This window comes from Balaenoptera acutorostrata, chromosome 5 (genome assembly GCF_949987535.1).
Source record: "Balaenoptera acutorostrata chromosome 5, mBalAcu1.1, whole genome shotgun sequence".
NCBI lineage: Eukaryota > Metazoa > Chordata > Mammalia > Artiodactyla > Balaenopteridae > Balaenoptera > Balaenoptera acutorostrata.
Genome location: NC_080068.1, coordinates 105,761,151 through 105,789,004, shown reverse-complemented (window position 1 = coordinate 105,789,004; position 27,854 = coordinate 105,761,151). Strand labels below are relative to the sequence as shown.

Sequence of the window (27,854 nt, the reverse complement as noted above, 5' to 3'; positions counted from 1 at the left end):
GCTGCCTATTATCTCCACGACACAGCCTGGCTTTCAAGGCCTTTCAATCAACCAATGACTTAACAGAGCACCTACTACATGCCAGGTACTGTGCTAGGCCAGGACACAGCAGGTTAGAGTGGCTGCTCGCTGGCTCCCCGTGTACCATTAGCACCAAAGGGCAGAGAAGGCCAGGATGGGAGTGCTATTTAGGAGGGGCCCCTGCCACATGGCAACATCTAAACAGAAACATAAAGCAAGACAGGGAGTGAGCCATGCAGCTATTTGAGGAAAGAATAGCCAGACAAAGGGCACAGCGATGCCCGTGTCCTGAGACCCATATGGAGCGTGCTCCAGGGAGAGCACAGCAGCCGGGGTGCCTGGAGCCAGTGGGAGAAGGTGAGCAGTGAGGTAAGATCAAAGGTGCAAGGCTGGACAGCAAGGCCCTATCAGCCTCGGTGGGTCGGGGAGAGCAAAGGAGCAACTTGATCTCGTATTTTAACGTAACTGGCCCAGCTGTGGTGCTGAGAGCAGACTAGAGGAGGGTCAGGGTGGAAGACCAGGTTGGCCTTTTGTTTTTGCAATCCAGGCGAGAGAGCATGGTAGCTTGGATGAGTAGTTCTGTCAGATTCTGAAGTCTTTGCAGGTAGAGTCAATAGGATTCGCTGAAGAACTTAATATGGCATTGACGGGGGAACCAAGAAGTCCAAGGTTGGGGCCTGACCAGCTGGGGAGTGGCATCGCTGTTCTGGGGACAGACACATGGGAAACCCAAATATGGTTTGGGCACATTAAGTATGAGCTGCCAATCAGACATCTGTTGGACATTCCACGATCTGGTCCCCTCCTCCCTTTCATGTCTCTTCTCTACTCTGAGCCTGTATTCCAACCAGATCACCTTCCTTCCTATTTCCTGAATGTTCATTAGATTCCTGTCTTTTTCCCAGGGGTACTCTGCCCTAATTAAAAATGCACCCACCTTTACTCAAGTACCAACGGTCCACCCCCCATTGAACAAAAGCCTAAATGCCTGATGTATGTCCAGAACACAGAGGAAGGAACACATCAGCATCCCAATGCTGTCCTGGCCCTGCAGAAACTTACAAATAGATGGGAAAGGAAAGCAGATGCGCCCTCAAAAGACAATGGTAAACTCTGGAGTACTGATAAGAATAAAAAGCTCAGAAGAACAAGCAGAATGGGTTCCACAAGTCAGGGAATGCCTCCTGCAAAGAGGGTGCTTGTCTGTGGCTGTAAACAGCTTCTCCATTGGAAGCAGCTCCCGTTACTGGCTACCTTCACCTCGCTGAGCTTGACCCCAGTTCTGAGCAATGGGTCTACTGCAGGGGGGGGGGCGGGGTTTAAAGGAGATACTGAAGGTTAAGAACCTTTCATGGTACCAGACACACAGTAGGTCTTCATGTGAGGTCTCCCATCTGGAAGTGAGTGCAGCCTGCCATGATGTGTGTGTGCCTTGTTAGGGACAAACCCAAGCATTCATTCCACTGTACTGTATCCCTGAGAATGCTTTCGCCCATTTTATTTGACAAACTACAAGTGAGTATCTATCTACTAAGGGCCATCTCAACTTTATTTTCTCAATATCTCAGGACCCCTCTGGAGACCTCCAGATCTTTATGATCTAAGTCCTTGGTGATGTTTCCCCCAGTTCTGAGCAAGGCAGGATCCACTTTCTAGGAATCTGTATCTAGAAAAGGAGCTGTTAGCACCTTCAAGGCACATTCACACCCACCCACCCCCCTCCAGTGAGGTGCCCAGCCATCCTGGGCAGGGGAGAAACTGCCAAATGGAGCTCTGTCTCCCAGCAGACTGCTTGGCTTGACCAGAGAGACGGGGGCGGAGCCAGAAGCACCTCATTCCACACAGGGGCCTCTCCTCTCACAGACAAGGAAAGCAAGGCCCACAGAGCCCCTTCATTCTCTCAGCCAGCCCTGACGTTCCTGAGAACACGGGCATCTCAAAAGCGACAGTTCCAACCCCCCAAGGGTAATCATGCACAACACATGTGAATTTAAGTTGACATCCCTTGGGGGCATCACCAATCAAAATCACCCACCTACAAACTGTGCACAAGGCCCCACCCCAAGCTCGGGAGAAACCCCCCATCCACCCCCAAATGGTCATGTTGGTACCTCTGGCTTCCATACCCCACCCCACCACTCAGCTGAGGCAGACAGAAGAAAGATTTCAGCGTGCCGTCCTAGCAGCCGGGAGACTGACCGGCAGACTGGGTCATTTCAGTAATTACAGAGAAGTAATGGAAAATTTCCAGGATTTCCCAAGGAGTGGGCTCTAGAAGCATTCTCAGCCTGGGTACAGGATGTCTATGCAGATGCTTCATGGGAAAACACTGGTTCCTGATTTTGCACTGGGGCTCAGATTTGTAGGTGGAAGATCAGGCTGAAATGCAGAGGCCTGGCTGTGAGTCCGGGCTCTGCCACACTGGGGGACCCTGGATGTGAAATGATTAAACACGAGTGCCATTTACCCAGTGCTGGGTGTCTGCCAGGCATGCTGGGCTGGAGGGATGTAGCGTCTCACTCAGGGGACCCAGGCAGCCGGGGGACGTGGAGGGGAGCCTCATCTCATCATCTCCATTTTACAGACGAGAAAACTGGGACTCAGAGAGGCCAAGTCACCAATCACCCCAAGGTCAAGGTCCGATCTCTCAAACCCAGAGCCCTTCTTCTCTTGAACTGAACTAATCTGAGCCTCAGCTTCCCCACGAAGAAAGAGAATTGGGCCTGTATAAATTTGAAGCTGTCTTCCTGGGCTTCCGAGTTGTCTTCCCAAGCCTGAGGGGGCGTGGCGTCCTCTCCCCAGGCCGCTGGGCGGCTGGTGAGGTGGTGGAAGGGGAAGAATTAACCCAAGAGCTGCGCTCAGGGAAGGAACTAGCGCCTGGTGGGGGGAAGGGGGTAGGTACTCACGTCGATGTTCCTTAGGATGACGCACTTTCCATTGGTGTAAAGAAAATTGTTGCCCCTGGGGTCGCCGCCGATGATTTTGGAGACACCCCTCTCCACCTGGGGGAGGCTGGCGAACACCTTCTCTGCAGAGACACAAACGCAGCAGGGCACATGAGGGGCAGCCCCTGCCTCGGCCCCCCGCCGGGCTGAGGACAGAGAGCAGGGGAGGGGAGGGGAGGGGGAAAAGGAGAGGGGCCCTGGGCCGGTCTCAGCCGGTCACCTGTTGCCTCCACCCGGAGGGGCGGTCGCCACTTTGAAGGAGCGCAGGGGACTGCGCGACTTCCTGGTTCGCGCTCCCCACCAGGCCATTCAGGGATGCGGGGGCTCCGCGGGGCTCCGACCGCATCGCCAACTTTGGGGGATCCCCCCGGCCGGGGATCGCCGCCCGGCGCCCCCGAGGGCGGCGGGGCGCTCACCGGCTTGCGCCCGCACCCCTCCCCCGCGCCCCGGGGACCCCTCCAGGCCGCCCGCTCCTCGCGCCCCGCCGATGGCCGAGGGGGCCAGGCAGGGCCGGAGCCCATCCCGGGGGCACCGGGCCGCGGCACTTACTAATCTCGTATGGCATCCTTGCCCACTTGTTACCGCGCAGCGCTTGCCGAGAGCCTCCGGGGCCGCGCGCGCCGAGAATCAGACGGGGCCGAGGCCGAGCCGGGGACAGGGGCCGAAAGGCGGCGCCGGGCGTGCGGTGCGCGGAGGGGGCGGTCCGAGACCGGGTCTCCGAGGCCGGCTCGCGCCCTTCCCTGCGCGCTGCCGCTGAGGACGCGCCGAACCCGGAAGCGCGGCCCCGCGCGCGGCTCGCCCCCAGCTTTGACCATATATAGTCAAGCGCTCAGCTCGGAGGCTGCGGCCCCGGCGAGCCTGCGCGGACCTGGCCGCGCCCCTCCCCCCGCGCGGGCCCCGCCCAGGGCACCCCGCCTCCGGAAGTGACGTCACTCGCGGCCCTGTGAAAAGGCGGGGCCAGCCGCGCTGGGGGTCAGAATGCTCTTGGGAACTGGTGGGTGAGGCTTGCGAAGGTTAGGGTCGCTGGGGGAAGGGTGGGCGGAAGGTTGGGGTACTCGAGGTTGCTTCCTGCTGAAGTTTTGAGGGCGCTGAAAGCAGCGGAGCGCTCCGGGGAAGCCTTTTTCCTGCCTGTGTTTGCGTAGCGGGCGTTCCCGAGCCGCCAGCCTTCCGGCCGGGTGGACGCCTGGTGTTTCCAGAAGCTGTGAGGCGCCAGCTTGGGTTTTGCAAACATAGGAGAGTGCTTTTTCTTGCTTTCTTTTTAAAGCGAGACTAACTGGGAGTCGCCCTTCCTCGAAAAAAGCAGCTGGCAGGAGGAACTTTAGGGATGTACCTTGCAGGGCCGAGCTCTCTCAAGACTTCCTTTTAGAAAGCTAGGAGCCATAGAGCAAAGGGGATGTAGGTTCGAAGAAAACTAGGGCTTATTTTCTAATGAAGACAGCAGAAGGGAAAGGGAGCTTCCTTGTAAGATCGAGGCGGCGGCTCGTTGCGAGGGGAGAAGCAAGGGTTCTGAGGTGTTATTGATACTTTGAACCTCACCTTTCAGCGGGGGCTGGGGGCTACTGTCTTTCCATCGGAATTGGGGGGGGGGAGGAGGGAGAATGTGAGAATATGTTAAAGGACCTGAAGCCCAAACTAGAAAATTTCGGGTGATCCTTGACTTTCTCTAATCCACTGGAAAATCCTGTTCGCTCTGTTTTCAAACTGCATCCAGGTTCATTTTTTGCGCCCTCTACTTAATAGGCCTGGAGAGCCCTGAAATCATACCTGGGTTAACGCAGGTGTTTCCTATCTGGTCTCTTGGCTTTTGCTCCCCGACCTTCACCTTAGTCTGCTCTCCTGACTGCAGCCTGTTGGTTTCAAAATTGAAGATCAAATCTGTTCCTCAGCTTAAAACTTGTAGGCGCTTGGAATCTCAAAAGTTAAAGCCAAAGGGATTAACATGGCCTACTGGGCCCTGTGTGTTGGGTTCCATGAGACTCCATCTTACTCTCCTTTGCCTTCAGCTCTGCTCCCCCTTGCTTGCTTTCTGCAGCACGCCAGCTTCCTTGGTACCCCAGGAATGCCCCAGTCTTGCTCTTGTACCTGTGGGGTCCCCCCTCACCTCTGTTCGCTACCTGGAATTACTCTGAAAAGTACTTAAATGCTCTGCTCGCGTCACTTTTTTCAGTGAAAGTCCCCTACCCTGACCACCTTATTTTGAACTGCAACCTTCCAGCCCTTGCAAGTGCATTCCTGATACTCCGTTCCCTATTCTTGTTGGGAGTGTGTCCCTGGCACAGGGTAGATGGGAAGGTAGTTTTGTGAATTGAAGGACCCTAGAAATGTTGTGTCTTTGTACATGAGGGTGAGATTTCTAAAGCAGAAATGAAAAACAAGTGTTCTACAGGTGGGAGCTGTAATTAATTATTCTGAGAAACCAGGATTTAATTATTACCCTTATTGGGACTGGGTTAAGAGCAGGTGTGATAACTTAAGTTCATCCCTAGGGCATCTATTGTAATGCAAGGACTGACTTGAAAGTAAAACTGAGGCCTCAGCCTCAAGCCCTTCTGCGTGTGGGTAAAGCCTCATTGGACTAGATGAAAATGAGACTATAAAGCAAACTTACTTAGAATTAAGTTCCAAACCCCTGGCAGGATGCTAGGCTCTATGGCTCTTTTAGCTTACAAGTAAATTAGGTTGGTCTGGGGGCTTGAGAAAAGTTTGGGTGTGGTGGGGATGCTGGCCTTTATAAAACATAAGTCGCAGACAGTGTGACTTGGCAGGGAGTTGCGGCAGTTGGAAGGAAGAGGGATGTGGGGTGCTCTTCTCTGGGGTGATCCTGGTCTGGTGGTTTCAGCTGTAAGGGCTCAGTGATACTTGAGCTGTGGCTAGCTGTGTTTCCAGCTCTCCTCGGTTTCTCCTACTCCTCACCCACGCCTTTAATACAACCACCTAACAATGTGCCCTTGGCCTCCAGTGGGGACCCTGAAGCGACTGTATTCCAGTGACTCACTGCTGTGTCAGTCCAGCCACTTTTGAGACCCTCACTTCTGAAACTGCCTTCTGGCACCTCGGGCATGTCCCAGAGAAGCCGCCTAGGACCAAACCAAAGCGAATGAGACCAGACTCCTTTGGGAGGTCCCTTCCTGCAGTGACCAGTGACCCCATCTCTCTAGCTGCGCTGGTTAGAAACCTCACCCACCCATTCTCACCCTCACATTCAATCCTTCACCAAATCTGATCTAGCCTGGCTCTCAAGCTGCTCTTTCACCTTGTCTTTCAGTTCTGCCACTGGCACAGCGCCTGCCTTGGGGCTACTGCACCTGTTTCCGGGCCTTCCCTGACACCCCAGTTTAAGGCCAGAGTCCATTCAACTGAATTCGTAAACTGTATGTAAGCAGCATTTAACATTTGTTGCTGTGCCTGCTGGATTAATCCAGTTTGCTTACCCCCGCCCCCGCTGTAAACACCATGAGAACAGGGACCATGTTTTTCCAATATTTAGTGAAGGCCCTACCAGACAAGCTAAAGGAAGCTGCTGATTCTCATCCTGCAGAGAATGAGCCCCAAACTCATCACCTGACTTTGCACTGAATTCCAGAGCACGTCAACTGTGTCTCTTAAAAACATGCACTTTGGGGCAACTTCTTAAGTCTTTCTCCAGGAAAACTCCTAGGCTGGCTTCGGGGAAACTGGTTGCAGTTACCTGAACTGGGTAACTCGGAGGAAACCCTTAGTCTGGCTCTAGATGTGTGTATGAAGAGGCTTTTACCTTTGCCCCCTTTGGTTCTGCCAACTGCTTTGTGGTGAAAACGAGGGCTCAGGATGTGCGGCCCTCCGGGAATCTGCCCTCAGCCCGTGTTATCTCCTCCATAAATTGGGAGTCTATACAGGGAGTCTATAGAGAGCTTTGGGGAGAAACAAAGGAGCACCTGGACAGGTGTGCTGAACTTCTGCTTGCTCACTTTCAACGCTCGTGTTCTCACGTCAGGCTCTGAGGAAAGGGATCTCCTTCCCTTTCGGGTGCGCTGGGCCCCTGCAAGAGGGCTCTGTGCCCAGTGCTGGAATGAGGAACAGGGAACCCGGGTGAGCACTGCTCCCTCCAGGAGCTCAGGGCTGGACTGGCCCGCCTCTTGGAAGGGGATGTCAGGATATGCTGTGCACTAGGGTAACCTCCCCATTACTAGCCCTGCTCCTCTAGGAATCTTACTTTCTCCTGGGTCCTTCTCTGTAACGTGTAAACAAGCTCAGGTAAGCCACACTCAAGAAGCATCTCTAGAAAGTGTCCCTGGAAGCGATCACCTCTGTCTCTCCTACCTTAAGCCAGTCTTACTGCCATCACCTTCAATCTGCTTCACGAGCAGACCCTTACTTCCAAATTCCCCGATAATTGATCCCAGGTTGGATCAAGGGTCCCTCTGTTGCTGAACCAGTTTCATTCGCCTGATGAGTACAGCAAGCCAAATGCTGAGACGCTGAGGTCTGTAGCTGAGAAAAGGCTTATTCAGGAGGCCCCCAAGTGAGAGAAGACGGGAGAACGAACCTCAAATCTGGCTGCCTGAAGGTGAGGGGCTTGGCATACTTATGGGTGAGGAGTATAGGGTGGATGGAGACGCAGGGAAAGGTGATTGGAGGCAGGAAAAGAGGTAATCGCAGCTCTGCACATTGTATCTGAGTTGCGTGGTTCACGGGTCTCGTGTTCAGAAAATGGCAACGTTAACACGACCTGAGGGTGGTTTTGGCCCTGTGACAGCAAAAGGTCATCCATCAGACACTCACGCAGGCCCAGTTGAATGGTCAGTGGTCTTGACTGGTTTGAGCTGGGCCAGAACTAGCTCCAAGTTCCTGAAAAACACTTAGGCAACTCTTCACTATTACTGACCCATGTGTCAGGTGTTATCTGTATGTGGCGGTTAAAGGAATCTCTTGATAAGTCTAGGCTCAGGTGAAGCTTGGAGGGGATGCGATTTGCAAGAACAATTACAGCAAGCTTGATGAGTAAAGGCAAGTTACAACTTATTCAAGCAAGTTACAGTTTAATGGCTCTAGTCTTCAGTTTCACAACCATAGTCCAATTAGCTATGAACTGGGGTGGTGAAGTCACACGGGGCAAACTTAGCTACATGGTACCCACCTTGTGTCCTGGAAACCTGGGACGGAGCATGGGGCTGCCCTCCTAGAAGGGAGAACTATTGAGGGCCATGACAGCAAAAGCTCTGCTTTTGTCCTCCACACCTTTGTCAGAGGATTAATAACGCAAAACCCTGACCCGCCTATAGAAACTTATGAGTGTTAACCTCTGTAAGTTCTTCCAAGGCAAGAACAAGAAGTGAATTCTTACCTCCAACCCTGTGTGTGAGCTTGTTACTGGGTCCCTCCTTGGGCTGCTCAGTTGAAAACAAGAAACAGTATTTCACAGGCTGGCAGGGCTCTGGGTTTTGCAAACAGGTGAGTATCTAACACCTCTAACAAGTTCTGTAAGAGTTTGCAATTCCTTGCGAGCCATGGAACCTTGCATATAAAAAACTTTCCCCTTTGAGGTTATGTCCAGTGGATGTACTTCTAAGAACTTAGTAGCACTGCATAGCTTCGGCCTAGATTTAATAAACATAGTTCAGGGGATATATCCTCTTTACTCAAGTTACTGACCTATCCTCATTTCTTTAAGCCATCACCTCATAGACAACAACCTCCATTATCTGATCCTTCTAAGATCTGGGAGAGGAGCCCCGCACACCTGGTTTCAGAGACTTGGGCCTAAGTACTTCACCCACCCCTCCCCGCAGGGCAGCAGTCACTCCATTCCCCTGCTCCCCTTTGCTTTTTGCACAAAGAAATCCCATGAGTCATACAACTAACACAGCCCCACTTGCCTTTCCGCTGCTGCCTGAGACTCAGCATGGTGGGTGAAGTGCCCTGAGGACAGGTGACGGAGTCCAGTCCTCGCCCCAGCCTCCCTGGTTCCCTTTCTGGAACAACAGACTTCTGCCCTTGCACTCACTTTCTGTGAGTCAGGTACTGGGTTTTTTTGCATGCTCTTGGGTCAGATTATGACTTGGCCCAAGTTCAAAAGCAAGGGGCACAACCAGGATTCAAACTTGGGTCTGCCTTCTCCAGAGCCCAAGCTGTTGTCCTAAGCACATGAGAAAGGGCTGAACTGGACAGACCAACACTTGTCAGCCTTAGTTGTGTTCTTGAATAGGCAACTTACTCGATCGTGTTCCAGGAAATGGTAGAATCCAGTAGCTCTTTCAGGCAAGTTCAAGGATGACGTCAATTACCCTTCATTTGAAAAGGTTTGCCCTTTTTGGGCAAATATTCAGAATCAAAGTGCTTCTGCCTCTCAGTCCTGATGCCAGAAGATGACCCAACAGTCTCTGGCTGGCTGTGTGGTCGGTTGTGACGCTGGGCTCTGGGCACTGTTCTGTCCGGGTGGCACCCAGGAAGCAGGCACTTGGCTGCAGGATCTCTTGGCGTCCTGTGTTACTGTGGAGTGTCTGGTCTGAGAGTCATGCTGGTGCCCTTGATGATGACATGGAGCCTTGGGTCAAGGGGGCTTTGCTTTCTGCAGAAAGCTTCCCAGGTGTGTCCTTGCACTCTAGTCTGGTCAGCACTTGGGTCATTCTCCCTGGCCACTGCAGGCGTGGAAAAGTTCTGAGTCTCCATAACTGAGTGCAGGGTGTCTTCAAGTCCCAATTCTGCAGAAGTGGCTCCAACCCCTGCCCCAAATAACTGAGGATCTCGGACTGCCGAAGCATTCTAGAAATTCATCCCGGCTTCTGCCAACACCTACTCCAGGCCAGTGCCTCTGACTCCTTGGGGCATCACTGCTGGCCGTCTCCAAACCCGCTTCACATATATTGGTCGTTTCTCTAGTCCGCCTCTCTAAGATGTGAGGAGGCCGAACTCCTCAGCCTGGCTGGCGTGGCCATGAAGTACTTCCACTTCCGAGGGCAGAGGGAGGGTGGTGTCTGCGGCCCAAGACAGCTCTGCCTCGATGCCCCCAGCTTGAGTCTGGGCTTGGAGAAGGCCCACGCTCCTTGTCCCTGGTTGGGTGGGCTCCAGTCTCTACTGATGGCATTGTTGGGACTGGATAGTAGGGCCTCTGTATGCAGACAACATGAACTTTAAAGTTTAAGTTGGTAGATCCAAAGGGAGATTGCAGAGGGTGAGGCTGGTGTCAGAGTCTCAGCTTATTTATCTCCAAAGTTAGTGCATTAGGCAGCACCACTAATGTACATCTGGGAGTGGTTGGCATCTGGTTTTAATTTCAAGAGGCTTGCAGTCTCCTCTGGCATGTCCGTACCATTGAAGCCCTGTTAATCTTTGGGCTGTAGTTGTCGTTTCTCAGGAGGTTGGCGCATCTGTGTCCCCTTGAAATTCCCAAGACTGGAGGATACTGCAGTGTTGGCCACAGTTGGAGGCTTTAGACACGTGGGGGAGGATGACCGTGGGTCCTTGGGGAGGCTTGCTCCTGCAGGGTCGAGACTGTGTAGGTCAGGCAGCATGACTTCTGCAAGTCAGCCATGCACCAGGTGTCTGCCTGGTGTGCTGTGGGTGTTGAAGTGATTCTCAATTACTGCACCCCTAGAAACCAACGGGAAGAGGTCGTTTAATTCCAGGAGTGGTAGAATCAAGAGAAATGTTCCCAGGAACACCACTGTGAACATCTAAAACTTGGAAATTATAAGTGCTTAATCCCAGGCAGAGTAAGTGTGGAGTCAGCCATTGGATGGATGTCAGTTTACTGTGTCAAGATAGTTCAGGATTGGTTCACAGGAAGTTTATTTCAACCCTCCCTTGGGTTCCCCACCCCTCAACCACTCCACTATCTAGTGTCAAAATATTGAGTATCACCCTTGATTGTGGGTAGAATTAAGAAAACATACTTTAAGGATGTTTCCAAAAAATTTTGGCCTGTGTCAACTCATGGGATCATGTTTGTTAGTTGAACTATCCATTGCATTAATGATGGGCGTTGAAAAGTTAGACACAAATAGAAAACCTAGTGTGCACTAGGCCCTGGAATACTTTCTATCCCTTTGTAAAACTTGAGCTCCTCATGGGGAAGAAGCATAACCTTGCTCAGATACAGTTGTTAGAAGTACATAACTTGGAAGAATAGCATCTTGGGTGTCATCTCTGTAGCTGGAGGTGCTACAGAGACATGGGGCATGAGGTTCCTCACTTTCCTAAGGTGTTGGAATATCTTCTGAGAGAAGTGACCTTAATTGAAACTTACAGTGTGTGGGGTGTGTGATGGGGACAGGGAGTAGATAAAGACGTGAAGGCAATGGGGTTTCAGGGTGAGGAAAGGAGCCCAGTGATGGCCAATTTCTGGCTTGGGCAATTGGGTGGTAGGTGATCTAGTCACTTAAAAGCTAGGCCACCAAGCAGATGATCTGACAGCATGCTTTGCAGTTGTAAGCTTGGGCTTCCAGGGGCCCTGCCATGTGAGGAGTAGAACAGCTTGGGGGTAGTCTGGTATCTTTTGGTAGTGCTTAAAACTAACTTCTAAAACACACTGCGTGTTAAACATATAGTGACATTCTTAGAGTTGCAATTGGACCGTAATTTTCCTGGAGTAGATGACGTCATGCAGCTAAATCTCCCATGACTGTTGAAAGATTTAGTTCCTCAGGTCCATGGAAGAGTCCCAGCTATGGAAGTGGGGGAGATGTACGTGTGGGTCCATGGTCATAACACTAATAGATGAAGACTTTTCAGGGTAAGAGCATTGCTGGGCAGTGGTCTTTGGCTGTGTCATGATAACTACCGGCAGCTAGAAGAACCAGTTCTCCTTGAGTGCCCTGAGGTGGGCCCTGGGACATGGTTCTGAGAAAAAATGTGTACCTTCTGTCTTGCATTGTCCCCACTTGATACAAACATCTAAATTTAGAAGGCACAGCTGTCTAACATCTCAACCTGGACAGAAAGAACTGTCTTTAACCTTAGAGGATGTAGAGTCCCTAAATTATTTCCCATAAAGCTACATCTGATTAGGTAGCAAATCAACCAATTCCTTCTATGGCTGACTTGTTAATGATGATGAGCTAAGTTATGCTCAGTGTAAAGGGAATTGGTTGAGTTAATAGTGCTGGGATAGCACATAAGACTTTCAGTGTCGATAAGTGAGCTCCAGACTAAGGGAGAGTGGGTATCTTGGCTGTAAAAATACTTTCATTCCCATGGCAAATTAGATCACTAACATGACAGCAAGTAAGACATTTAAATGAGATAGCAATTCTTGATAATCAGCAGCTGTGCACACAACTCAGTTTAGGTAGGTTTGGTTTTGTTTATGTTCAATTCCAGGTTAGCTCAAAGGAATCAAGGTACCCAAGCTTGAATCTGGCTCTGTGGACAGGAAGCTAGACTGTTTCAGATGATCCTTTATTGGATGGAGAGTACAAACGAGTCTCGGCCTCACGGACGTACTGTGACACAGGATATTTCTAGCTTCTTGCCTGCCTTGCCTTGCCAACTGTCTATTCAACTTCTATAAGTGGTAGAATAGTATTTTGAGACTTCGAGCAGATAGTAGATAACGGTGCATTGTAAACTGTAGAATTACTCTCCAGACGTGTGGCAAAATCAACACTGACTATGCATCTATTAAGTTTTTACTATGTTCCAGACACCGTGCTGCGTGCCCAAGATAAATCAGCTAAATGGCTGATTCTGCTAGGCTATGTAAGGACTGCTACGGGTGTTGGAGACAAACTGCACTGGCAAGGGTTTTATCCTGCAAATTAGATTGGATTACTCATGGGGAGATAACAGGAAGGTAGTCTGTAACCAATGGAAGAGTCTGAATTCAGATGAGGGAGGGCAGCTCCCTACCTCATATGACCTGTGAAGACCTCTTAGGGGAAATGGCTTTGGAACACAGCATCACTTTAAGAGTTACAGTATGCAAATTGAGGCAAACCTTTTGAAGCTTTTTGGCAGGGAAACCTCACCAGACTCCTGCCTGAGTGCCTGTCGCGGTCTTCCAGGCCCTGGCTTCTGGCTCTAGCTTTCTTGGTGCTGGATCTGTGACTGCACTGAGTCCTGCAGTACACTTCTCCTCCTGTAAACTCACCTAATCCGGGCTTCCTCTATGTGGGGTGGAGCTTTGGTGCCCAAATCCAACCTTCATCTCCTTGCCCTTGAGGTTTCTAGAAGGCAGTGCCCTGAGGGAACTAATGACACAGAGATGAGCCCCTTTTGTAGTGGTAAAGCTCTGTGGGGAGAACTTGACTCAGACTCTGGGCTGGTATGGCATTAACTTCTCACCAAGTGCCTTGTTTTAATGATCCAGTTGAAGCCGGAGGCCAGCCTGTAAGAATGAGCTTCCTGGTGTGGCTGTTGGCATAGCCGGGGGCTGCATATGCCGGAGGACGACTCTGTGCCCGTGTTGGCTGGAGTTTAGCAGCTCTTATGGCTGTGACTGGCTTTAACCTGCATGAGTGTGTGGACTCAGAACAGCTGGAGTATCAAATGTGGCCTCGACTAGTGTCCTGAGGTGCTAGGCTCCATCTGGGTTTAAAACAGAGAAGGAGTTTAATCTGACTCACTTGAGGCAGGCTTGTCTGCAACCTCAGTCTAAGCAGAGCTCAGGATTTGAGCAGATTTTCCTGGTCGGGGTCTAAAGAGGCTTGAAAGCAGGTAGTGACAGGAGGACACAGCACCAGAGCTTGTGACCCAGAAAGGAGCCCAGCTGGCTGTCGTGTACTGAATGAGTCTCCGTGATGCCTTTGGTTGGCCCCCTCTTGCTGGGGCCGTGCTCAGTAGGAAAACTCAGACTTATTAAGATGGTGTGGGATGGAAGGAGTGTGGCATAGTGAGCTCTACAGAGCCCTCCAGAGGGTGATCCTAGTGAAAGAGACCCCTGAGCTTAGAATTCATCCGGAAAAACCTGCTCAGGGATGCATCGCTGGCTAACTTTCAGAGCTTACTCTCTGCGAGCCAGAACAGATGAGCAGATCGGGAGCATAGAGGCTCCACCCCTAAGTCTTGGCCTCCCCGGCCCAGGATTTGACTGTCCCCTGTCCTGAGTAGCTGGGGAGCTGACTCAGTTGTTTCAGGACCCCGCTGAAGCAAACTATCAATCTCAGAGTAGCAGGTGTTTGTACCCTACATGTGCTAGTCTTCTTCAGACCCTGCCTGTCATGCAGGGGTTGCTAGGCTGGTGATAAGAACCAATAGGCTATGGGGACCTGGCTGTGGAACTCAAGGAAAACAGAGCCTCGCTGGATCTTTTGTTAGCATACAGATGCCTGAGCTGGGGGATGGAGTCTTGGTCTGGATATATGATTCCCGCTCCAGTTTCAATCCTATTTGGACAAAGACCCTACGAATTCATGCAGTAACTCGGATTCAGTGGTTTCTTATCCCATAGGAGATGGAGTAACTGTCATTGGAGAAATTCCCTGAAAGTCATCCACGTGAACAGCCTTAAGTGAGCACTTGTCCCAAAACGCACCCCAGAAAACACCAGGACTACAGGGAATGTGGGGCTAGTGGTCCCACGGGAGTGACTCTCCAAACGCAGTAAATGTGGGAGCACCTTGGATGATTATCCTCTAGGACACATGTGATCATCCACCTTGGAGAATAACCCTGTCGGTTCCCATCTTGCTACATCCTTTGGGGAAAAGTCGGCTCACACTGGAGAAAAACCTCATCCACTCACGAAACATAATGAGTCCTCTCCTTTCATATGTGTCCAAAGCCTCAATGGAGGGCAAAGGGAATCAATGTGCAGGTACCTTCAGCCTTTCAGGTAGTGTGAATCTCGCTGCACAAACCTCACTGTGGTTTAATGTTTCGCTCTTGTTTGCTGTAGATAAGTTGGTCTGATTCAGCATGGAGATTTTTTTGCAAGACAATGAGGAAAATCCTATTAAATTTTAATGGTCAGAAATGTCGATCCTCCACAACCCCAGGCATGGCCCATCTAGGTGGGCCACGAATCCTAACATTCAGGTCACAGCATCTATTCTTCAGTGGGTTATACTGAAGACATTGAGTTTAAGATAGAAAATAAAGATGGGTCCTATGTGAATTGGTCTGAAGTCTTCGTGGCCAGGAACCTGACTTCTGTGGGGACGGCACCTTGTGCTGGTGGCGCCTCGATGGGACTGCCTCATCCTGGTCTTTGCTGAAGTTGCACTTCTGTGTCTTGGTCAGTTCTCTGCCGGCCATCTGTCATGTTAATGCTCTAGTGCTGCTGCTGAAAAACCCTCCCTTCTGGGTGGAGATGGCCTGGGAGGGCTACGGAGACAGACACAAGGCTGGCCTGGAAACTGGCAGATGCTGCTCCAACTTTCCTGTTGAATCATGAGATGTCTTGTTGGCTGGTCTGTTGGTGTCCTCTTTGCAAATATGACTTGATGTTGGCTACTGAATTGCACGCGCACTAAATTACGGGTAGCTGAGATAGTGAGAAAGGAGGCTGGCTGTGGGGATCTGGATGCTACCAGGTTGTGATGGGCTCAGATGAAGTTAAATCCAAAAGAACTATAAGAACAAATGCCTCCGTTTAAAAATCCTCCGTTGTGAGGGTAAAGCTGCAGAGGTTGGCTTACCTCTTGTGGTCCCGCATCATGGGGCCTCCCTCAGATGAGGTGGGCCCCCAGTCCCTGCCACTGGCAGTGCCTGAATCTGGACAATGGTGCGACGTAGGGGATCAGAGACCCAATCCTGGGAGAGTTGGGTCAACTGGCTAAGATGGGCAGCTGCTCCTCCCAGTAAGTCCCTTTACAAGTGGCTTCCTCCAGATCCTGGACCCTGGAATCTGAGGGTCCAGGTAGGCCCTGGGCCGAGTCCTCCCTATGGGAATGACAACTCTGAGCTAAAACCAAGCTACAGCTTCACAGGCCCCCCCCCCAGAAAACACGTCTGGAACTGCCAGGCAACATAATCTGATTTTAAAACCTTGACCGCCTTGCAGAAGCAGAGAATGTCCTGACTTTTGAGGCAGGTGGGCACAGGGGCCCTGGAGGTGGCGCTAACAGCTGGGAAAGGACACCACAGGGAGGGAGCTGTGAGCCCGTGCTGGGGTTTGCATGGCGGGTGGGTGTAATTGAAGATTCGATAAACGGATGCTGAGTTTCCTTGGCTGTAATGGAATTGCCATGTTTCCCCTTAAACAGAGGGAAGGGGATGTAGGTGAACATTGTAGGATGCTGCTGACTTCATGGTAACTGGCTGAAATGGGGGAGAAGACCTAGGAATGGCCTCTCTAGCCCTTCATTTTCTCATGTGCATATGTTTGGGAACCTTATCCCAGGACAAAATGTCCACGGTTCAGACTCCTGGAAAGAGGACGAGCTGTGTCCTCTGCTGGGCGCTCAGCACCCCCAATGGCACTCCGCTCAGCCTCTGAACACGCCAAGCAGGGCGGCCACACCTGCTGCCTGCAAAGTTCTGATGGCTGCACCCTGGGGCCCAGGACAGGCTACAGTCCGAATGGGCTTCCTGGACCGCCTAGGAAAAAAGATTAGGGACAAGAAATTCAAGAGTTTTTTGGTAAAGTCTGATGCCCTGGCGCATGGCAGTCCAGACTTACGGGGGACTTTGGGTATCTGCTTAGGGTGGTGGTGCTGGGGATGATTATGGCAGGTGGTTTGGGGGGCAGTCGCTCCAGTGGACCTGGAGTTTTTCCCACACGTGTCTTCACGAGTGAGAGGCACCTTGGAGCTTGAGGTCAGAGCAAGACAAAGGACTTCCTAAACTGAAGAATCTCTTTTTTTAAAAAAATTATTTATTTATTCACTTATTTTTGGCTGTGTTGGGTCTTCGTTGCTGTGCGAGGGCTTTCTCTAGTTGCGGTGAGCGAGGGCCACTCTTCATCGCGGTGCGCGGGCCTCTCACTGTTGTGGCCTCTCTTGTTGCGGAGCACAGGCTCCAGACGCGCAGGCTCAGTAGTTGTGGCTCACGGGCCTAGTTGCTCCGCAGCATGTGGGATCCTCCCAGACCAGGGCTCGAACCCGCGTCCCCTGCATTAGCAGGCAGATTCTCAACCACTGCACCACCAGGGAAGCCCAAGAATCTCTTTTTAAACCTAGGAATTTTGCCCTGTGCAGATGTTGGGGGCCTCAAAATGGACATTCCTCGTGGTCCAGGCTGGGTTGGCCTCTTCCCGCGAGATGTGTGAGAAGAAGTTCGCTGTGCTGGGAGAGCTTCTGAGGCAGATGTGTGTGGGAGGTCTGGCTTCTGCTACCCACCACAAAAGGCTACAAACACCAGGAGGCAGAGAATGCCTCCCTTGGGAGAGGGAACTTGGTGACAGGAGTCAAGGCCATAATCTGGAAGTCTGATAATGTCACTGAACGCCTCTGCCTCTTAGTTGCCATTTGCATGGTATTTAATGATATATCTTAGTTTTAGTCTTTCAGAATTATTTCGTCTTTCTTTTGCCGGATTTGTGTACTGAGCAAACCTGGAGGAGCGCTGAGGGTGGTGTCCTGGAGCCGTGATGGGGAGAGAGGCTGGCAGACAGTGTGGACTGCAGCCAGGATCCAGGGGAGTGCTTCTGTAGGGGTCCCAGTGGAAGTGGGACCCTCCCTCCCTGGAGTCGGTGCCCCACTGTGCTCGGATGCCATGATGGTGAACTTGCAGGACTTGCTGCTGCTTGTCACCTGATGTCAAAGTTGTACCTTCTCAGCTATAGTCTCTGCCAGACTGGAAGCTCCCTGAAGGCAGGGGCGATGTGCTGATAACAGCGGTGTTTCTGGTGCTCAGCATGAAGTTTCCTTGGAGCCTCCCAGGGGTGTTGAGTGCTTGGGTGTTGCCTCTTATGTGATCCAGCTCAGTTGTTCCGTAGGTTCTGTTGCTTCAGGATCACACTGGGCCTCATCTGCTGTCTCTCTTGTGAGCTCACTAAGGACAGGGAAGCAGGCTTTCCTTAGCTCCTTCCTCTCGCACCAAAAGCTTGGTGCAGCCTAACCTGAGATGTTCAGGCAGGACTGAGCCCGTGCTGCTGCCTGAGGAGCTGGGGGGTGGTTTCACTAAGTCCCTGGTCGGACAGGACTCACTGGCCCCACGGGGGCTGTCCTGTGACCCCTGGGTGCCAGAAACGCCTGCCTCCTGTCTGTAAGGGGCGTGTTTCTCAAGGGTCCTGTTCCCTCAGCTTTCGCATGTCCAGGTGATTTTTGCGCCAAATGTTGCCCCTTTAAGTGGAGGTGGAGGGAAGGACGTCTGGGTTACTGAGAATAAGGGGAAGAGTCTTCAAATGTGGACTCGGGCCTGATGCACGGGTGTTACCGAACTGGGATCCTTAGCCCGAAGCCCTGCAAGCCAAATGCTGAGATGCAGAGACTTTTGGCAGAGGAATAGTTTGTCCATGAGGAAGCCCAGCAAGGAGACAGGATGAATCTCTAATCCACCTCCCCAATGGGGAGAGGCTCAGGGTACTTATGGGACAAAGAAGCAGGGTGGCCTGGGGAGCGTGGGGAATGGTGATTGGAAATAAGGAAAAGGTGAGGTAATCATTGTCCTGCGCAGGTGCAGCTAAGCTACAGGCTTCTTCATGGGATGCATGTTTGGAAAATGGCAGTAGGATCTGAGGGAGTGTTTGGCCCTTTGATGTCAAAAGGCCATCCTTTGGACACTCGCACATGCCCATTTGGAGGGTCGATGTTCCTAACCAGTCTTAACTGCTGGGGCTGGAACTAGACAACAGCTGACTCCAAGTTCTTGGAAAACAACTTGGAAACTAACATCTTGAATCCTATGTCAGATACTATCTATAGGGGTGGTGAAGGGGTCTTCTGACTTTAGACTGCGTGATGCTGGGAGGATATGCACGTTTTGGTAAACAAAGCGAGTTGACCAGTGAGGGCAGCTTACAGATGATGAAGCATGTTACACTTCAATGGCTCTAGCTGATGGCTACCCTCGGTTTTACACGGAGATGCCTTCTGAATTGTCACCAGCTGGCACTTTCTAGGTGTCTGGGTCCTGGCTGCCTCCTCATGGGCTCCTGGGTTTATGTCCTCGTGGTGAGATGTGTGGCTTCAAGGCATACGAAAGAGCCACACAGCTGGGGAAACTCCTCAGGGCGCTCTGGTACAAGTGGAATAAGGCCACATCGTGTCCTTGTGTCTGCTTCACTTAGAATCTTTTAGGTTTATCCACATTTGTTACATGTGTCAACGTTACTCCTTTCTAATGGCTGAAAGAGACCTGTCATACATGTATCGCCCTTCGTTTCTATTCACCTGTTAAGGACACTTGGAGTTTCCTTTTGATTCTTTGATTCTTCACTCTGGTCTCTTCCTCGCAGTAAAAGGGCACTGGCCCCATCATGGGGCTCTACCTTCGTGACCCCATCTAAGCCTAATACTCTCAGAGCCCCCCACCTCCAAATACTATCACACTGAGGGTTAGGAGTTCAACAGATGAACTTTAGGGGGGCATCACACTGAGGGTTAGGAATTCAACATATGAACTTTAGGGGGCATAGAAACATTGTCTATAACAGCTGAGCTTTTAGCTATCTCATCCTGAAGTAGGTGAGCTGTTTTCTCCCCCAAAACATCTTTTGTGATAAAATACCTACAACATAAAATTTGCCACTTGAACTATCCTAAGCGTACAGTATACAATCATTACAATCAGTATGCAGTCGGTGACAATCATTAGTGATGGTTGTACAATATTGTTAAGGTAATTTGAAAACTTGTTCAGCACTCTACAAAAACTCTGCAACTATTAAGCAATGATTCCCATTCCCCCCATCTCCAGCCCTTGGCAACCTCTAATCTATTAATTAACTTGCTTATTCTCTATTTCATGTCATTTGATCACAAAGCATTTGTCCTTTTGTCTGGCTTATTTATTCTAAATAACTTCAAATTTCATCCATGTTGTACAACGTGTCAGAAATTCAATCCTTTCTTGGGTCTGAATAACAGTCCATTGCCTGGATATACCAAGTTTTATTTCTCTTCACTTGTTGATGGATAATGGAGTTTCCACGTCTTGGCTCTTGTGAATGTTGCAGTCAATACTGGTGTACAGGTAACTGCTGAAATCCATGTTTTCAGTTCTTTTGAGTGTTTAACAGGAATGACTAGGTCAAATGGTAATTCTGTGCTTAGCACTTTGAAGAACTGTCAAACAATGAACTGGTTCTGGAGGTGCTTCTATGTAGAAGACATAAGGTCCTAAGGTCCTTTTGGAATAAGACCCCCCACAGGTGACAAAATCAACTCCTTGTAGTTTCATACTTGAAACTGAACATCTAGTAAGGTCATATCTGCTACATTAACCTCTGGAAGAGGAAGCCCAGCCATCCATTCAGGGGGTCAAGATTCTTTCTTCAAGGATACTTGTGGATCATTGGTGGTTAAGAGTCAACAGAACTGAAATCTCAGTCCTTTTCTCAATGAATTCTTATATGAAGATCTTCCCTGTTAAGTAGTTTCAGATTTTGAAGCCATTGACTCCTTATCCAATGGCAGAAAATAGAAACCACGTTGCAGCTCTTTAATAGCATCTTGTTTCTGCCTCACGAGATTTCCTGCTGTACTCTGCAACACTTAGGAACATGCCTGACTTCCCTTAGGCAGCCAGTCTTGAGCCTTGAGTGGTTCACCATGATGCTTATCCTTTGATTTTGGGGGATCTTTCTAGGCCTTGTCCTCGATACCTGGGGGTAGAGGGTCTGTCTAGTGATGAGTAAAAATAGAAATATTAGTTTTAATCCCATCTTTCAGAATCAAGACTTGAGAACTATTATCACGCTTTTAGAAGTTCTTTGGACTGACTGGCCATTAAAAGTTTACATCCTTACAGGAATCCTGGAAGGGGGCCAGTTCTATGCATTACAGGCATACCTGGAGATACTGCAGGTTCAGTTCCAGACCACCACAAAAAAGCGAATATCAGTGTCACACGTTTTTTGGTTTCCCAATGCAGATAAAAGTTGTTTAGACTACACTGTGGTCTATTAAGTGTGCAATAGCCTGTACATAAAGTTCCTTATTGCTAAAAATTGCTAACCACCACCTGGACCTTCAGTGAGTAATAACCTTCTTGCTGGTGGGGAGTCTCACCTCGATGTTGATGGCCATTGACTTATCAGGGTGGTGATTGCTGAAAGTTGGGGGGTAGCTGTGGCAATGTCTTAATAAGACGACAACGAAGTCTGCCACGTTGACTCTCTCTCACGATTTCTCTGTGGCATGAAATGCTGTTTGGCATTTTACCCATAGAACTTTCAGAACTTGAGTCAATCCTCTGAAACTCTGCTGCTGCTGCTTTTATTGACTGAGTTGCTGTTACATTCTAAATCTTTTGTCATTTCAATAGTCTTCATGGCATCTTCACCAGGTAGATCCTTTCTCTTCTCTAAGAAGCAACTCCTCATCCGTTAAAGTGTTACAGACCGCAGCAATTTGGTCACATCTTCAGGCTCCACCTCACTCTAGTTCTCTTGCTAGTTCTATCACCTCCATAGTTACTTCGTCTGCTGAAGTCTTGAACCCCTCAGTCATCCATGAGTGTTGGAATCGACTTCTTCCAAATTCCTTTGAATGTTTATTTGACCTCTTCCCACGAATGACAAATGTTCTTCATGGCATCTAGAATGGCGAATCCTTTCCAGAAAGTTCATGTACTTTGCCCAGATTCAGAGGAATCACTCCTCATAGCAGCTATATAGCCTTATGAAATGTTTTTAAAATAATGAGACTTGAAAGTCAAAATGACTTCTTGATCCCTGGCTGCAGAATGGATGTTGTTAGCAAGCATGAAAATGACGTAAATCTCTTACATCACCATCAGAGCTCTTGGGTGACCAGGTGTATTGTCAATGGGCAATAATATTTTGAAAGGAATCTTTTTTCTGAGCAGTAGGTCTCAACAGTTAAAATATTCAGGAAACCATGTTAACAAAATATGCTGTCATTCGGGCTTTGTGCCATTTACAGAGCACAGGCAGAGTCCATTTAGCATAATTAAGGGCCTAGGATTTTTGAAATCATAAATGAACATTGGCTTCAACTTATTCCCCAGCTGCATGAGTGCCGAACAAGAGTCAGCCTGTCTTAAAGCTTTGAAGCCAGACGTTGACTTCTCTTCAGCTCTGAGATTCTCTAATATGAGGCTGTTTTTTCTGCATTAAAAAAATCTGTTTAGTGTAGCCACCTTCATTAGTGATCTTAGCTAGATCTTTTGGATAACTTGCTGCAGCTTTTACATCATCAGTTGTTACTTCCCCTTGCACTTCTAAGTTAGGGAAAATGGCTTCTTTCCTTAAACCTCCTGAACCAACCTCTGCCTGTTGGTTCAAACTTTTGCAGCTTCCTCACCTCCCTGACTTCATATCGAAGAGAGTTAGGGCCTTGCTCTGGATTAGGCTCTGGCTTAAGGGAATGTTGTGGCTGGTTTGCTTTTCTATCCAGAGCAGTAACACTTTCTCCATGTTAGCAATAAGGCTGTTGAACTTTCTTCGTGCTTTCGCATTCACTGGAGAAGCACTTTCAATTTCCTTCAAAAACTTTTCCTTTGCATTCACAACTTGGCTAACTGTTTGGCACAAGAAGACCTAGCTTTCGGTCTCTCTCAGCTTTTGACCTGCCTTCTTCACTAAGCTTAATCATTCTAGCTTTCGATTTAAGGTGAGACATGCGACTCTTCCTTTCATTTAACCCTACAATGGCCTCTAAGAATTTATTCATTGGCCTAATTTCAATGCTGTTGTATCTCAGGAAATTCAGAGGCACAAAGAGAGGGGGAGATACGGTGGAGTGGCCAGTTGGTAGAGCCGTCAGAACACAGTTATATGGGTGCCGTTCATGGTGCCCCCAAACAGTTATAATAGCAACATCAAAGATCACTGATCAGAGATCACCGTACCAAATACAATAATGAAGTTCGAAATATTGTGAGAATCACATTGTGACAGACGTACAGTGAACACATGTTGTTGGAAAAATGGTGCTGATACTTGTTCGACGCAGGGTTGCCACAAACCTGCAATTTGTTTAAAAACAAAAAGGGAAATGCAATGAAGTGAAGCACATAGATGAGGTATACCTGTGAAGCTATCCTGGTGTGTGGTCTCCTGCCCTCCACCACCTACCTGCCCTGGAGTGACTGAGTCTGGGGGTTCTGGATGGTCTTCTGTGGCTGGACCTGTCTTTCCTGGTGAGAGAAGTACCCAGAAAGGGCTGTGGGGGCCATGGAGGCATTTTTGATAACTTGGTACAACCGTCTGGGGCACCTGCTGGTAAGGAGAGGTTGGATGTCCCAAGCCCTTTCTTTGAAGGTCAGCCTCAAGTACAAGCTGTGTGTTCACCTGAAGGGGGCTAGTGTGCCCACCCGAGTGGCCATGCAGAATGGGGAGGACATGCACTGCCCGCCGGCTTGCCCTCTCCGCCCCAGCACTAAACATGGGGCATCCTTATAACCCCAGGGCTTGTGCCCCTCAGAGCCCAGAGAATCTCCAAGGAGTTACCGTCCCTGTTGAGTCTGAGTTCACTCTCCTAGAATAATTCCTGCTTCCGAGAGGTAGTCTGTGGGCCTGCAGAGAAGGGGGTACCGGTCCTTGTGCTGAGGGGCTCTGGCCAGAGGGAGCTGTTGGCCGAGAGACTGAAGAGAGGATTGAGCCCCTTGCTCTCACAGAGGGGAGGAGGCTGTCAGAGTGGCCAGAACTTGTCACATGTGTCCCCTATTGGTCTCCGTTTGGTAGTCGAGTGCCGGCACTGCTGGGGGCTGGCCCATGATGCAGCTTTGGGGAGGTGCAGGCGGGTAGGGCTATAAAAGCAACCTGCAGGTTAACCAAGTTCTTCAGGGTCATCTGTGATATGTGGCCTGACTTTCTGAGCTTCCAGTAGTGTAAATTCGTTTTTTTAAGTGAAAACGTTTATATATAGAGACGCACTCCATAGACAGAGTGTGGGCCATTTCAGAAGGCGAGAGCGACCCCAATAGTGTAAATTGTGATTGAAGAGTAAACATTTACATGAAGCCCTTTGACTTACCTGTATATAACAAGGGCTTTATGGTAAGGATCATGGTTTTTGTCTGTGAAACTTTGAAATGTATCACTTCTGCCAGATGGCAGTGAGTGGATTTGACAAAATCACCACCTTAACTGGCTCATTAGGCAATTCACTTTTGCTGTTCTTGTACTGTGGGTATATTATAGTTTCAAAATATACACTGAAGCCATCCTTGGAAAATACTTGTCAGCTCTGTCAACTTGGGCAGGGTTATGGGCTTTCAAACTAGACTGTCCTCGTCCATGGCTTGGAATGGAAAGTATAAATGCTGCTGTGCCCCATATTTCTGACCCTTTATTCTTCACACGTTACTGCTAAGGAAAGGAATGAACCATCGAAATTACTTTATTCCCTCTGGTTATTGCATGACAAAGTGAATTTTTAAAATAAATTTATTTATTTTTGGCTGCATTGGGCCTTCGTTGTTGCATGTGGACTTTCCCTAGTTGTGGCGAGTGGGGGCTACTCTTTGTTGCAGTGTGCGGGCTTCTCATTGCAGTGGCTTCTCTTGTTGCGGAGCACAGGCTCTAGGTGTGCGGGCTTCAGTAGTTGTGGCTCGTGGGCTCTAGAGCGCAGGCTCAGTAGTTGTGGCGCACGGGCTTAGTTGCTCCGTGGCATGTGGGATCTTCCCGGACCAGGGCTCGAACCCGTGTCCCCTGCATTGGCAGGCAGGTTCTTAACCACTGCGCCACCAGGGAAGCCCGACAACGTGAATTTTAAGATCTCTTATTAGGAACATACTTAGACATACACATACATAGTGAGCATAGCGTAATATGTACGCAGAACCATCTCCTTGACTCCGTGCAATTTGTTCTTGATTAAATGCTCTCCAAGCCTCACCTGAGGCAGTTAAGATAGCCGGGTGTATTAGAGGTGGTCATGGGATGCTGGCTGTGACAAGCAGGTGCCGCATGTCACTCATCGGTCTGATAAACAGTGAGCATAGAAACCATCTAAGCAGGGATGTTAATGTTAGGCCCTGGTCACCAGGATCACTCCACCTGCAGGTTGGACCTGGGAGAGGACTTCTCCCAAGTCCTGCTTAGCTTGATGTGACTGGGTGCCTTCATGTTAAAGAGAACGCATTTCCAGCTTCTCCAGAGATGGGCTTGTCTCATCTTAGCACGTCTTGCTGCCTGTGAACAGCATCTCTGACTCATCCAGCTGCTTCAAGTTGGACGTGGTTGGGAGCTCCTTAGGGGTCTGTGTTCTGGTGCTCTCTGGCCAGGAGGTCATGTAGTGAGCCTAGCCAGGGCTAGCCCAGCCCTGAGCCTGATGCAGGGCCAGCAGAGAAGACGCAGCTAGAGAAAAGACGTGCCCAGGCCTACCCTGGAGCTGAGTAGGTTTTAGGGGTGTTCCAAGATTTCGGTTGTCTAGGTCAAGGTCTGATGTTCGTAGGGAGCATAGCATCTCCCAGGGTGGGCTTGGGAGACCAGAATGTCAAGCTTCCACAGGCTTCTGCTCTCCATGTCTGCTGTTGTGATGCCCTCGGGCCACCAGGTGGTGCCAAAGGACTCCCCTCAGCCAGCAGCCAGGCGGGAAACTCTGGGGACTCAAGAATGGGTTTTGAGGACATCAGCGGGGAATCTTTCCTCTGCCTAACCATCTTTGCTCTTGCCTTATTTTCCTTCTAGGTATCTTGATCCTGTGTGACTTGCCTCCCCCTATACCAAGCTCACCTACCTTTTGAAACGTAATTGATTCCACTCCTGCTGGACAGCCTGGGATCTGGCTCGCCCAGGGTGCTGCACTAAGCAGGTAAGCTCATTTCTTCAGAATCCTGTAGATTGTGAACTGTGTGATGTTACTCATGTGGCCTCAGGCATAAGTTTTCATCTGTAATGAGAAATTCTTATCTAAAATATTAATATAAAGCCTGAAACTTCCCTTTGAACCATAATTTTAAAATTGAACTTGACGAAGGCACCAGAAATTGTTAAAGGATATAAGAAGCAGTTAGGCTTTTTCTACAAATTCAGAAAGCCTAACATGACAAATCACCGTAATCTGAGGTAGCAGTTACCGTGTTTTACTTTGAATCTAAATCTTTGATTTTTGAGTATTCAAGGTACAGGGGTAAACCATAAAATTCTAACTTCATGACTCAAATATAGATATCCAGCAACTATTTGTAGTGATTCTAGCAAAGTCTAAAGCGTCTATTGAAACATACTTTACGTATATCGCACGTTGGTAACATACCCAGTGGTCTACAACTACATTTCAATTGCTAGGCTTTCAGGAAAATCTAAATCTATCCAGACTTCCTCTACCGTTGAGAGAAATTTCTTAAGCTTATGGTTTAACTTGCCAGTAAAGTGCTTCCTCTAGAAAGAGGATTTCTGTTGACACTAGAACCAGGAGTGAGAGCCCAGCCCCAGGCTCCCAGGTCGAGATTCCATAGGCCAGGCCTGGCTAGAAATCAGACAGACAAAGAGCCTTCAGGACTATTCCAAGAATCTGGCAAACAACTTCGATGTTTGTGTTTCATTAACAGCCTAAGGGCACTCCAAGTATATTACCAGCAGAGGTAAGGACAGAATAAGTTGTCTTGACGTACTAAAGGGACATACAAGGGCAAGCAGAAAAAAGGGTTCAAACAGGATCTTTACAAAATGTTAAACTATTCCTGTGGTTAATGCTCCTTAGCTCTAAAAATGTTAGCCTTCTCCCCCTTTCACACTTGGCTTAGCTGCTGCTCTGATCTGCAAACATAACATTTTTTCTTTTGAACATTGATTGTCTTTTTTTCGTGCACTGATTGGGAGATTGTCTGAGATGTCAACTTTGAGAGGGGAGCCTCCCGGATCAGACTCAGGGAGGAACAGGAAGGGCTTGGGGATGGGCACACACACACCTCTGCTCAGTGCCAGGGAGGGTGAGGCTGCATTCTCCATCAGTGCGATCTCCACCCTTGTTCAGTGGCCACCTTCACTGAGAGCCAGACTTCTTCCAGAGAAGCAGAGATGTGAATCTGGAAACAGTACTGGGGAGAGTGTAGCTGAAGCACTGCAGCCTTTTCGGATGGGGTGGAGGCAAGGGAAGGTTGAAAAGCTAGAGACCTGCTGGGTCTAAAGGGATGAAAATGCTGGGAAGCCCAAGATTAAAGTGCCAGGAGATTGGCTTCCTGGTGAGAACTCTCCTCCTGGCTTGCAGATGACTCTCTTGTTTCATAAGGTAAAATGCAAAGGAACTCTAGTCTCCTCCCTCTTAGAAGGACACTAATCCCATCATGGGGGCCCCACCCATATGACCTCATCTAAACCTAATTACCTCCCAAGGCCCCACCTCCTAATGTCTTCACACTGGAATTAGTGTGAATTGCCTTCACACTGGAATTAGTGCTTCAATATGTGAATTGGGGTGGGGGGTGGGCACAAACCTTCATTCCTAACAGAGTGTCACTGAATTTTGGGCTCAATCTGACTGTAATCTCACAAACATCAGACTTTTTAGTTTGCCTTTCTCAGAGAGCAGACGCTGAGACAAGGATACGGGTGGTAGGTGATCCCAGGAAGCGTAAGTGAATGTGAGGAAAGCAGTACTGGGGAAGGAGAATGTCAAAGGTTGTTTTAAAGTGGGTTTACTCCTATGGGAATCTGGGGTTCAGTTCCACTGGGGAGCCTCTGATATATGGTACTGTGTAATGCTCATCTGATAACACCCCCATGTGATGGGGTGGTTGACAGTCACTCAGTGACTATCTCTGCTTCATTAGCTGGGGAGTGGGCACCCTCAAGAACATTAACTCCCTTGTAGTTTCCACTTTGTGGCAGAGCGAGCTCCCATGGTAGTAAAGAAAGTAGTCAGGCAAACACATGCAGGCAATGAGGTGGGGAAGCCATGGATGTGCTGGAGAGGTCTCCCGAAGCTGCTGGTGAACTTGGGTGGCCTGAGGGAAAGC

General features: G+C 49.6%; 1 protein-coding gene and 1 long non-coding RNA gene across 4 annotated transcripts in view; one reads left to right on the top strand and one right to left on the bottom strand.

Annotated features, from left to right (window-relative positions):
* WDR1 (WD repeat domain 1) overlaps positions 1 to 3,714 on the bottom strand; it is a 40,166-nt gene extending 36,452 nt beyond the window's left edge. The window contains exons 1-2 of the mRNA XM_057546699.1: positions 3,516 to 3,714; positions 2,928 to 3,049 (exon numbers count right to left, since the gene is read on the bottom strand). Of these exons, the coding sequence (XP_057402682.1) occupies positions 2,928 to 3,049; positions 3,516 to 3,531 (138 nt within the window). The 5' untranslated portion in view covers positions 3,532 to 3,714. The remainder of the gene's footprint in view (positions 1 to 2,927; positions 3,050 to 3,515) is intronic.
* A 197-nt stretch (positions 3,715 to 3,911) lies between these two features.
* The window catches only part of LOC114238931 (uncharacterized), a 164,632-nt gene continuing 140,689 nt past the window's right edge, over positions 3,912 to 27,854 (top strand). For 2 of the 3 annotated variants that reach the window (XR_009008390.1, XR_003624164.2), the window contains exons 1-2: positions 7,400 to 7,512; positions 25,585 to 25,708. This is a non-coding gene — a long non-coding RNA (uncharacterized LOC114238931). Of the gene's footprint in view, positions 3,961 to 7,399; positions 7,513 to 25,584; positions 25,709 to 27,854 lie in introns of those variants that run through there. The other variant, XR_009008391.1, reaches the window with a different exon arrangement.